The sequence below is a fragment of the Sus scrofa genome, chromosome 13 (assembly GCF_000003025.6).
Source record: "Sus scrofa isolate TJ Tabasco breed Duroc chromosome 13, Sscrofa11.1, whole genome shotgun sequence".
Lineage (NCBI taxonomy): Eukaryota > Metazoa > Chordata > Mammalia > Artiodactyla > Suidae > Sus > Sus scrofa.
The window spans coordinates 99,493,118-99,505,973 of record NC_010455.5 but is presented as its reverse complement, the minus strand read 5'-3'; the positions used below and the strand labels follow the sequence as shown (position 1 = coordinate 99,505,973).

The following is a 12,856-nucleotide window of genomic DNA, read 5'->3' as shown; positions in this document are numbered from 1 at the left end:
TTAAAAAAAGCGATAAAGTGACTTCAGAGAATTTATAGTCTGAAAAAACACTATCCTAAACCAACATTGGCTAGTAATTTTGTTCGAATACAAACCAAAATACGGAAAAATTTAATATTAAACAACCTCAAAGGCCACTTCCCCCTCATGTTTTTTTTTTCCTGTACACACATTTGCTTTAAAGCATTGGAACTCAAGTTGCTGTATGACTTGTGAAGGAAGTGCCTGGAGGGGACATTTCCAGGAGGGCTAGGGAAGGAGGGAAGGGGGAACCCACAGGTGCTAACTGCTCACTAGGTGAGGAGACACTGCAAATTCAGAGATTATCCAAGAAAGAAAAAATCTTTACAATAACAAGAAAGAAGAGGTGTGTGCTGGGGGAGGCAGGTCTGTTAGGTAAGCCATTAAATTTTAAGTTCCTAGAGGGGAGTCAGTCTGCACTCCTACCTTGCTCTCCAAGATTCAAGGCCTACAAGGACAGATGTGTAACTGCAGCCCTGAGAATTTAGCACATGGTACATAGGTGCTCAAGAACATTTTGTTTAATAACTTTTGAATAATGGAGTTCACGGTCATCATTAAACACTAACTTTGCATGTATACCCAATCATTACATTTTCCTAGAATGTATAATGTCATGCCATAGTAAACAATACTTGTTTATCTTCAAGTCATTGTTTTAAATCCAGGGAATTTAACCAGGTATTTTTCTCACCACTAAGTGGAAAAGGGTATTTTGAATTGCAAGGTATGAGAGAACATTGGCTGTAATGGAAAGATTCCGTGTCTGTTAGTGGCCATAGTAAACAGCTGGGATTAAAAGGAGTGTGTTAATTTAATAGATAGTTTCTCAAGGGAGACTAACCAGTGGGCTCTGTCAGCCAATTTCTCTGTGAAATGCAGTTACTATCCTTGCCCCTGAAGTCAGAAGTGCATGCTCCCAATTTCCAGTAGCCCCCGGCTCTGGAGCCAAAAAATTACACCTACAAGCAAGCATTCTCCCACACTGCCACACAGCTGCCACTCACAGAAAGCAGCTCATTTAAACTGTGTGCCCTTCAGCCCCATTTAAGACCCTCATTAATGATTTTAAATTACAACTGTTGCTTTATCTCAAAACAGTGATAAACAGCGGAACTACAATCATGGTGCTTTTAAGTCATTTATCTGCTCCTCTCAAGGCCAAAAAAAGATGTTGAGACAAGTGTGAATCTGCCAGAGATTCTTACAGATGTAGCCCTCCTTCCCTCCCTCTCTTTTCCTTTTCCACTCCAGCACCCTTCCCTCTCTGGGTTTCCTGAACTGAGGCAGAAGCCTCTGGTAAGGAACCGCAAGTGGCTCCTTATCAAAACAAGGAGGGATTCACAGGAGAGGGAGTGAAATCAGCGGGCAGAAGAAAGAATCACTCCTTCACCCTAGCAGGTCAATTCATCCTACCCTCAGGTCAACAGTAGGTCAAGTTTCAGAAACGGAAAAAGTCTTGGTGGAGGGTGATCGATCCATTCAAATTCAGGAGCATCCGCTTAAAAGCAAGAGGGAACAGTCCCTCCTGCCTCACCGGAGGTGTGGGCAGGAGAATGCGTGCTTGTGCGCAGGGATATCCTATATATGGGCGAGACGTTAGTGGCAACGGTGGGAGACCCACCACTGTTGACAAAGCCACAACTATTACGACTTGAAATATCACCCGCGGGGCACCCGCTTCGGTGCCAGAGTTTTCCCTGATTTATTTTCAGGCCAGTGACTCACAACCTCGTCTCATAAGTAATTCCATTAAAATGAGTCGCTGGTTCCACTAACCCGACTTTCCGCTGCCCTCTGGCTGCCGCTCCCTCCTCTCCGCCTATCCTGAAAACCCAGACAGCTCAGAGACTAAGCAGCCGTACCCCAGCGGAGAAGGCAGGCTCTCCCGCCCGGCCCCCACCCTCCCGGCAGGATGAATGGGGCCGCAGGAGCGCGGGAGCGCGGGGAGGGCGCGTGCGGACCGTGCGCTGGGTGTGTACGCGTGTGCGCGCGTGAGCACGCACCCCGGCCAACTTACGCAGGTGGAGTTGGTCCTCGCCTGGCCCTGGTTCCGCACCTCCTGCTCCCGGAACTGCAACCCAGCCAGATGCTTCTCCAGCGCCTCCCAGTCCATAGGGGGCACTGGGGGCTCCTCCGGGACACAGGTCCCGCTGTCCGTGGGCTGAGGGCACAGGCCACCGACCGCCGGGCTCCGGCCGCCGCGTCGGCCCCCAGCCGGCTGAGGCTTCTGGACCATCCGGCGGGGGGGCCGGGAACCACCCGGCCGGCTGGCCACCACCACGTTGCCATTGTGCCTGAGGTCCTGGGGGTCGTGCGGGTGGAGGTTGCCATTGGGCACGGGGGTGGCATGGCGGTGGTGGCGCCTCTGCCCCCGCCGCCGCTGCGGGCCCTGGCGCTCACGTCCCCCGGTTCCCGGGCCGGACAGCGGTCATCCCGGTATCCTCGCTCGTCGCGCTCGTCCTCCTCTTCCTTCTCCTCCCCGTCCTCCTCCGGCGCCCACTCATTAATCACCTTCTTCTGGTAGACCGGGAAGGGCTCCTCATAGTCCTCCAGGGCAGACACCAAGTCCAGGCTGCCCCCCGGCGACGACGAGGATTTGCACTCGGAGCAAGGGGTCACTTTGGTGGAGTTGGACTGTGAACTGGCGCGGCTGCTGCTGCTGCTGCTGCCGGCGTCACTGCCTAGATCCATCCCATCCTCTCGGTAATCCTGGGGGGAGGAGGCAGAGAGAGTGAGCCGCCGGGCCCAGCCAGCTCTAGCCGCCCGCCGCCCGCCGCGAACGCCCCGGCCCAGTGCCCCGCGCCCACCTGGCTGGAGGTGCGCCCCCCAAGGAGGCCGGGGGGTAGGAGCCGGCACGAGTCTGAGGCTTCCCTCATCCCATTCCCTCCCCTGCGACAAGACTTCCTCCGGGTAACTAACCCTCAAATCAGCAAAGGGGGTGCCCAGCCACCCACGCTCAGACTTTCCGTAAGAGGGACCCCGGGGCGCGCATGGACTTTGTTTTAACCATTTTGCGCGGGGCGCGCCCCTGCACCCACCCCCAAGGATTCTCCGAGAACCAGACACTTTCTCAGAGAATTATAATTCCCTGAGGGCGGGGACTGAGAAGAGTGGGCGGCTACTAAATTCGCACCTCGCGCTGGGCTGGGAGACCACCCCCACTCGGCCCCGCCCCGCCCCCGCCGGCTGGGGGGAGCCCAGCTCCGCTAGCAAGCTGAGCTTTACTTTCTAAGGAACGGAAGGCAGCTCTGAGGTCTCACTCCCACCTCCGCACCTCTCGGGCCAGCCCCTCCTCGGCTGGCCTGAAGGCTCGGGGTGGGGTTGGGGGGCACTCTTGGCTCCCACCGGGCGAGGTGGCCCCGCCACCCCCAAAGGTGAGCCAGGCCGGGGAACGGCGGCAGTTGCTGCAGGCGCCGCCGCCGCCGCCCTGGGGGAGGGAGGACGCGCCCTCCTGGCGCGGAGCGGGTCCCGCCACGGAGCATGCCCAGAGGCTGCCGGGCGCGGCGCAGTCCGCTGTCCCCGCTTTCTCGGCTGCAGGCTGGGGCGGGAGGCCGGACAGGGTTAGGGCTGGAGAGGCCGGGAAAAGGCCCGAGGGAAGGGGGTTCGGAGCTTCAGGAGGTCAGACCGGTCACTTGGCGGCACCCCGGGAAAGGTGGTGAATTTTAACCCCCAGACACACATATTTCCTGGGCGCGCCTCAAGCCCTCTCTGCGGCGCTCATTACCCCGCCTAAACCTCCCGGCTCCCCAAAGCACAGGCCGGGTGCTTCCTAAACCCACGCGGAAGTCCCCGAGTGACCCCTTGCAGGACCTGCCTCCCCACCAACATGCACACATACAGAAGCCCGTGTGGGAGCGCGAGTGACGTGTCCTCAATGATCATGCACCATCACTTCCCTTCCATCTTCCTCCTCGCCGCTTCCTCTCCCTCCACCCCCCAGCTCCAGCCGCCTGGCCTGGCCGGCTCTCCCTTCTAAGTTCAGGCTGTGTGTGGAACCTGTTGCTTTAGCTCCAATTTTCTTTCCCCTGGCGGGTACATGGCACATGCTGAGACGGACCTGTTAGAGGTGCATGTATGGGAAGTGGAGGGGTAAGTGTGAGATGGGAATGCTATCTGGCATGGAGGTGGGGAATCTGTTCTAAAGGTTTGGGTGAGCCTCCAAAGTCCCCTTTGGCCACCTCCAGTCAAGGGGACATTAAAGGAGGGGAAGAGGTGGGGTCAGGTCACATGTTTCTGGCACTGGCTTGGCTTCCTTAAATTTTTCAGGAAACAGAGTCAAAGAAACACAGTGACTTTTCCAAAACACAACCACTGGAGTTCCTGTCATGGCTCAGGGGTAACGAATCTAACTAGTATCCATGAGGACACAGGTTCGATCCCTGGCCTCGTTCAGTGGGTTAAGGATCCAGTGTTGCCATGAGCTGTGGCGTAGGTCGCAGTCAGGGGTGGGATTTGGTATTGCTGTGGCATAGGATTCAACCCTAGCCTGGGAACCTTCATAGGCCTTGGGTGCGTCCCTAAAAAGACAATAACAAAACAAAACAAACCCCCACAACAACTGCCTTAGTTTGGCAGCTCATCCTTTTTAGGAACAAGTCTCCACGAAGTGAAAAATACCAACACTTGGAAAACTGAGAAGGGTCACAGAGCACTTTTTAAGACCTTCCAGTGAAATAAGACCTTCCAACTCTAGGGAAATAGGAAATGCCCTCATCACTGTTTATGAAAAACAGCACTTAGAACTTAAATGTTCTCCTACACACACAAAAAAAGATAAACATGTGAGGTGATGGATGTAACTGGATGGGAGGAACCCTCTCACAACATTTATATAGTTATATATAAAACCACCATCGTGTGCACTTTAAATATCTTATAATTTGTATGTCAATTTTATCTCAGTAATGCAGAAACAATTTTTTTTTTTTTTTTTTTTTTTTAAATTCAGTGCTTACTTGTGCTGTAGATTGAGGAAAACCAGTTTCCCTGAATTTCCAGATTTGGGCCTGTTACTAATTATTACCAGTGAATTGGAGTCTGGACCAGGCCACTGCCCTGGCTTGGCACCCTCCTGATGGAGGAACAGGGGAATGCTTGGAATTCTTTAGTAGGGAGTGGCTGCCACCCTGATATTTCTTCTAGGTCCTAATTGGAAGAGACACTTTGTTTAAGTGATTTCAGCAAAGTACAACTCTTTCCTCTCTTAGGTAGGCCTGTGCCAGTGAAGATAAACTAATCTTTTAACTTGTCTGGAAGCAGCTATCTTATGAATAACAGGAAAAAGGGCCTTCTAGTCTGGCCCCTTTACAGCTTTTCTGTAAAACAAGACTGACTATAACTTAAAATGTCTTTCATGGCAGCATCTGTAAACAGCCTGCCTCGTGCTCCAAATATGGTTTGATTTTGAAGTTGCTGTGGAGCCCTGGGTCAGCTGGCTGCCCTTTCTACGGAGTGGAGGTGGCTCTATGAGTGTTCAAAGATGTGGGTAGAAAGTGTTGTGTGCTGAGAACTGATCAGCTGCTTTTCAAGTTGCCATGTGACTTGGCAAGGCTTAGGTCAGAAAAAAAAAAAAAAAAGCTCCCTGCTCTGGCAAAACACAGGTAGACAGACAAGTATAGATCAACTGGGGTGATAAGGGAGAGTTGTGGTCTCTGTCCAATTTTCAAGCATCAGGACCACCTCAGCCCATCCAGACCCCCTCCAGGGCTCCGGCTCGGCCCCCTGCTGCTCAGATGGTCTGTGTTCAGGGAATGCAAAATGAGGCCTTAGAAAAAACATTTGGAAGGTAAATCCACTGCCAAAAATGCATGGTATTTCAAAGCCAAATAGAACATCTTTGAATTATCTGTCCTTTTAAATTATTTTCTGACCAGATAGTCTGGCTCAGATGGGAAAGTACCAGGTTTCCTTTTTTTCTTTTCTCTTCATGTAAGGTGCCTGGCTAGTGCAGTTTGCATTCTGTCTCCAGTCTTCCATCTCTTGCCAAGAACCATCCCACTTTGAAACAGGAAGCCCTGCCAATTGCTAGGCCAGCAACATATCTACTGATATGTCCAGCGGGATGGAGAGATGATTTGCAAAGTGATTGAAAGGCCCTGTCTTCCTGTTTACAGGAACAGTTCCTCAAGTCAGGGGCTTGGGGCTTATAGAGTTAGATTTGTCCCCTGCAACCTCTGTAAATTAGATCTCAGAGATGTGAGTCAGGTGGGTGTCATCCCAGACCAGCACCTTCCCCCATCAATCATGAGGGCCCTGTCCCTCTCCATACCTATAGCCCCTGCCACCCTAGTCTAGACAACTGTGTTCTGAAATTACTAAACAGTCTCCCTACTATCTCTGCCCATTCTCTGCAAGAAGCCAGAGTACCTTTCTAAAATTCAGATCTCAGCAAGTCTCTCCTGGCTTTGTTATCCACCTCCCACCCGCCCCCAACCCCACCTGGCCCCAAGGCTCCTCATGGCCCTTAAAAAAGCTGTTTTCTCCCCAGTCTCCCCCAACTTCTTTCTGTTAAGTTCTACTCCTATAAGTCTCAGTTTCAGTGTCACTTCCTCTAGAAAGGCTTCCTTGATTCTACCTGAGTGAAGGAGATCAAGTGACTTTCCCATATTGAGGTTGCTATTTAACTCTTATCTTCTTTACTAGACTTAAGATATCCATTTTATATCAAGATCCAGGCCACACCTACCTATAAAAATATCAAAAAGTTTCATAAAACTCTTATGTTGTAAAATCCTAACTCATTTAAATGAATGAATGTGGTCACACTTCACCATTGACTTTACAACCCTTAAATGGGTCAGGGTTCCTAGTGTGAAAAAATACTCTAAATGAAGCATGGAGCCATTTTTATCTTGTTCAAGGTAATTAGAATGGAATAGGAACTTGATCCATATTGTTGCTGGAATGATTCCTAGTAATATTTAATTCATTTAATTCTCAAAGACCCTATAAAGAAACTCCACTAAAGGTGAGGAAGCTAAAGACAGTAAAGTTAAGTAACTTGCCTAATGTTAAAAGCTGCAAAGCCAGGTGGCAGAATCAGGATTTGAACCCAGTTTGCTGGGGTTTGGGATCCTTGCTCTTAGTCACTGAGCTAAGGACCCAGCAGCCCTTGGTCCAGGTGTATATAGATGAATTGACTAAGCAAAAATGTCAGAAAGAGTCTCTTTGCAGCAACCTCAGATGAGTTCTCTGTGTCTTGCCCTGCACAGGCTCCTTGGGCAGTATTTATGTCTATGCAGAGAAAAAGGCAGCTGGCAAGAGCAGCTGTTCCCCTCTGCTCACATGTGCTCCAGTCAACCTCCTCAACTGTCACTAAGTTCAGCAATAATCAGCATTGTTTAAAGGAAGAGTAGAGACACCTCAGAAAATGAATTTCATATTGACATGAACTACATGCTTTCGGTTCCCCCCAAAACAAATCCTTTATTAAGGTAGCCACCCTGAGATTGGGGTTTTCATTTTGATAGGGATAAAACTGGAGGAGGAAGGGGAGTTGGACTAAAGTCCTTTTTGTTTGTTTCAAGTGGATAGGAAACTAGAATAATACTCAAAGGGTAGGGATGAGATCATCTTCCTTAGGGGTCAGTGCTATTTATAGAATTTTAATCTGTAAAGGCAACATTTGAGAAAAGACACGACTGAAATATTTAAATTGTAAGGACTAAGAATAGGTGGGAAAAGATTTATTTGCAAAATTCCCAAACTAATTCTGAAGTTATTAGCCCTAACACTGAACCTGCTCTAAGTTGTGGCATTTAGAGTAATAAAGAAATGGCTGGCAAAGGGGTTTGCATTTTATCTTTATTATATGAATTATATGCAAGTCACATGCAGTACACAGATGCTCTCCTATTTCATCACCTGAGTGCAGCTACGTGGGAATATTTAACAGCACTGTGGGGGTGAAGTGTCCTGGATAGAGAACATCTGGGCTTTGTTTCCAGCCCTGTCTCTAACCACCTTTGTGACCTCAGTTTCCTCATGAAGGGGGCAGGATGGACTACATGATCACGGTATTAAGAAGATGGTAAGAATTAACTGAATAAATGAATAAGTAAATGCACTAAAAGGCTTCTGATTTAAATACCCTTTGGAAATGTCTCTGCATCATTTTACCTTTCTCCTTCTTGGGAGATATAAAGTTGGTTCCTCCACTAATTCAAAACCAATGTCTGTCTCCCTTTGGTAGGTTGAACACATGATGTTTCTCCTTTATTCTGTACAGCAAATGGATTAATCTTAACTTATTAGTCTGTATAGATATTTTGGAGATGGATCCTCTGCAGACCTAAAATAGTTTTTTTTCTTTCCTTCATTTATAGAGCTGTACTTTAATGAAAAACAAAAACAAAAAACTGTTTAAAAACATTAATATCTGAAATATTTTGATTCTCTAGCAAATCATGAGATTGCATTTATTTCTTACATGTTCCTCAATAAAAATGAAATGGCAAAATCTGGGCAAAACTCAGCCCTTAAAAGATAGCTCCAATGACCTATTTTCTAAACCTGAAACCAGGACACTTGGCTTGACGAATGCTACAGCGCTTACAGAAACTAGGTGAATGCATGTTTTAAATGAAGATTACCCTGAAAAATCTGTAGGCACTGGTGAAGAAAGCAACTCTAGCTGCTACAAAGGGACAGTATCTTTATCAGAGAAAAGTCACATAGAGGGTGTTAGTGAGGACCTTAGCATATGGCCACACAGACTGTACCCTATATAGTGCCAGGAGGATTGTGACCTGCACCACATGTCCCTGCCAGGAGGGGCCATTTGGCAGCATTTGCATAGATGGCAATGTAAATGACACCCCCTGGAGTTGTTCAGTGCACAACAGTACATGTAGGCTCTACTGGGAATTCCATTGGGAGGAAACTGGTTCTCCGTTGACAAGATTACAAGAGAAAGCATTGCTGCTATTATTTCCCTAATCAAGTCATACCTCAGATTGGATGGCATTGACACGGATTCAACTGGTCTGAACCCTCCAGTCTTTCTTTATCCAGAAGTTTTCTGTCATCAGTTCCTACTTTCTTTAAGTTCCCAGCAATTCTTGAAAATGCAAGTCTGTAAGCAACTGGGAATTTATTTATTGAGCTTTGTTGAAGGGGATACATTATACAAAAGGGCATTTAGGAAAAGATGGGAAAGTTTGTGGACACACTGCATGAGCTCAGGGGAGCATAAAAGTGATGGACACCAAAGCCCCTGTGCACTTTACCCAATGCAGGACGCAGTGCCTCAGAAATTACTGCCTTGGACTTTGATGTGTTATGCTTGTCAAAGAGGAACATCCTCGCAGGATAATCTGGGAAGTGAAAACTTCATTCTGGTCACTTTTTGGCATAACTTTGGAAGGACTATCAAACTGGAAAAGAGCTGCTGGCATTGTCAATGCAATGTGGGCAGGAGAAGAGCCTTTGAGAGTGAAGAAGGAGGCAGTAAGGTGGGATAGGAGAGAACCCTTCCAAGAGACTTGGTTCTGTCTCTGCCCAGCTCTTCATTTATGGGCAAAGCAGTCCCTGGAGCTCTTTGAGCCACTGAAAGAAAGCTGTATGAAGCTGTTAAAGCCTCCAAAGGTTAGGTAAAGGAGTGAGGTTGGCAGCAGGGGCAACAGGAAGTTACAGGATGAACCACAGAGTCAGTGAACAGCACAGCACAAAGCCATCCATAATAAACTTCAGAACAAAAAGCAGGTTTATCCTCAGTTTATTCCTCAGTTAGCACTTGGACCTCTGCTCTGAGCTCTACATCCCCAGAGTTCTAAGTCTGTATGAAAATGAGTTAGAGAGACTATACATCTTGGTTCATACAGGACAGTCCTGCTTTATACCTGTTGTCTTGGCATAATTATTAATGGCACCCTCCCTTACTCTCAAAAGTGTCCCAGTTTCCATGATAAATGACATGATCAACCTAGTAAGGGGGAATCATCAATGACTAAACAAAAATTTTGTGAAGCAGTATTTCCCAGATAACTTTCAGATGAAGTTAAGTAGGTTTGGTGGCATTGTTTTATAGGTAGAAAGATAATTAATGTAAGTAAATTTCCAAAATATGGCAACAAAAATGGTTCAATAAAAATAGTATGTCTGAGTTCTCATTGTGGCTCAGTGGTTAACGAACCCGAATAGTATCCTAGTATCCGTGAGGACGTGGGTTTGTTCCATCCCTGCCCTCACTCAGTGGGTTAAAGATCCGGCATTGCATGAGCTGTGGTGTAGGTCACAGACACGACGTGAATCCCATGTTGGTGTGGCTGTGGTGTAGGCTGGCAGCTACAGCTCCAACTTGACCCCTAGCCTGGGAATCTCCATGCCGAGGATGCGACCCTAAATAGACAAAAGACAAAAATAAAGTATTATGTCATGAATTTTAAAACCACAGAAAATATATGAGAGGCTATCAATTTGTGAAAAGTGTTCAGATTCACTAGTAGTCAAAGAAATGCAATTTCAATCATAATGAGGTAAAATTTTGCCTGTTAAAAACATTTAAAAATTATTTAGAACTATAATGCTTAGTGTCAGGATGGGTGTGATCGAAGGAACACTCTTATACTGTTGGTGGGCTTATAAATTTGTTGAAACAAACTGTCTGAAATACTATGTGATATCTTTTAAATGTCTACAAATTTTATACTCCATGATCTGTTAATTCAACAGATATTTATTGAGCACCTATTACATGCCAGGCACTGGGAGATACAGAAGTGAAAGAGACAAATACTATTTGCTCCCAAAGGGAAATTCTTTATAGTGGAGAGAAAGACATTATAGAGGGGAAAAATGTAACAATTTAGACTACAGTTTGTAATACGCAGTCAAAGTAGACCAAGATGATGATGAGAGAACATGTAGGTAGTGCGTCTGTGTTGGGGGAGGGTCAGGAAGTGGGTTGGTCAGCTGAAGAGGGAGGGAAGGGTCCTAACAGGCAGAGGGAACATTTTTTTTTTTAAATTTAAGTGTAGTTGATTTACAATGTTGTGTTAATTTATGCTGTACAGCAAAGTGATTCAGTTACACACACACACACGTTCTTTTTTATATTCTTTCCATTATGGTCTATCTCAGGATATTGAATATCACTCCCTGTGCTATACAGTAGGACCTGGTTGTTTATCCACCTCCTACACTATTTGCTAGATGCAGAGGGAACATCTTGAACAAAGGTTTTGAGTCTGAAAAAAGCTTAGCACAATTGAAAGGAAACCACTAAGTTGGAGTAAGAATTGAGGGAAAGTGGTAAAAGGAAGGTGGAAAAGCGAGGAGAGGTTGCCATTAAGATCATCATTCTAGCAGCCACATAAGGGTTGTAAAAGCAGACTGACATTTTAGGAACTTTCTCCATGGAGGAGAACTGCATGGGGAGAGCAGGACAAGAATGGATGCAGAGAGGCCAGTTAGGAAGCAAATATCATAAGTAGTCCAGGAATGAGATGAACATGGCATAGGGTGAGAGTTGGGGAGATGGAGTGAAATAGAAAATTTTTTTTTGTCTTTTTAGGGCTGCACCTGTGGCATATGGAGGTTCCCAGGCTAGGGGTCGAATCAGAGCTATAGCCGATGTCCTACACCACAGCCACAGCAATGCCAGATCTGAGCCATGTCTGCAACCTACACCACAGGTCACAGCAATGCCAGATCCTTAACCCACTGAGTGAGGGCAGGGATCGAACCTGCATCCTCATGGGTACTAGTCAGATTTGTTTCCACTGAGCCATGACAGGAACTCTGTGAATAGAAATATTAATGATATTATTTATATGGTAGAATCAACAAGCCCTAGTGACTGAAGTGATGGGGTGGTAGGGGAGAGAGATGTCACTGATGGTTTCCAGGTTGTTATCATAGGGAACTTAGTGGAAGGGTGATGTGTCTCTATTGAAATGGGTAGTTAGGAGGAGGGAATTAGGGCAGAGGAGCAGAAAGAAAAAAAATAGTGAATCCTTTCCAGATATTTTCTGTTTGAGATGGTATAAGACATACAAGTGGAGGTGACAAGAAGACTTTTGGATACCTAAGTTTGGATCTTAGAAGAATGATCTGGGGCTGGTGATAGAAATATGGAAGTCACAGCATGAGATGGTATTCGAAAGCTTGGGTATAGGTGACATTGTCTGGAGACAAATAAAGAAAATGAGAAGGCCAAATCTCTAGCCCCGAGGAATGCCATCATTTACAGATCCATGGGAAAAAGAATGTTTATAAGGAAGACAAGAACAGAATAGGAGGAGAGACAATATTTACTCTTTAAAAAATGTAGCCTAAAGACACAGAAATGACTATCTAGTTACATGCATAAAGATGCTCATTGTGGCATTTACAATAGGGAAAGATTAGCTTCAGCCTAAATGTCACAAAATAGGAAGATGTTAAAATAAATGGTAACATTCATTCTGTGGAATAAATGCAGCCAAATAAGATGATTTTGAACATTATAATATTTAATGAATAAAAGAGGGTATACTATTGTCCATACAATTTAATCCACATTTATTTGCCTAGAAAAAGATGTAGCCAAATGTTCACAGCGGTTAACTATGGATGACAAGATGGTAGGTGATTTTTTTTTTTTTTTTACTTTTACCTTTGTATCTATTTGTATTTTTCAATTTCTTTATAATCATCACAAAATAGGTGAGAATATTTTTACAAAACAGAACAAATTATGCATATTTATTTTACTTATATGGTTGATTCTAAGTTTGTTAAAGAATCCCATTAAAATAATTGTTCAGATGAGCTAGAATTTATTTATATAAATTTTAGGATGAATCCTTTTATGAAACAGATGATTTTATGGTTCCATAAATCACTTATTAAT

At 45.9% G+C, this 12,856-nt stretch overlaps 1 protein-coding gene across 1 annotated transcript in view; it reads right to left on the bottom strand.

Annotated features, from left to right (window-relative positions):
• LOC100514494 (schwannomin-interacting protein 1) overlaps positions 1-12,856 on the bottom strand; it is a 774,043-nt gene that overhangs the window by 127,050 nt on the left and 634,137 nt on the right. The window contains 2 exon segments of the mRNA XM_021069725.1: positions 2,042-2,361; positions 2,364-2,733. Of these exon segments, the coding sequence (XP_020925384.1) occupies positions 2,042-2,361; positions 2,364-2,733 (690 nt within the window).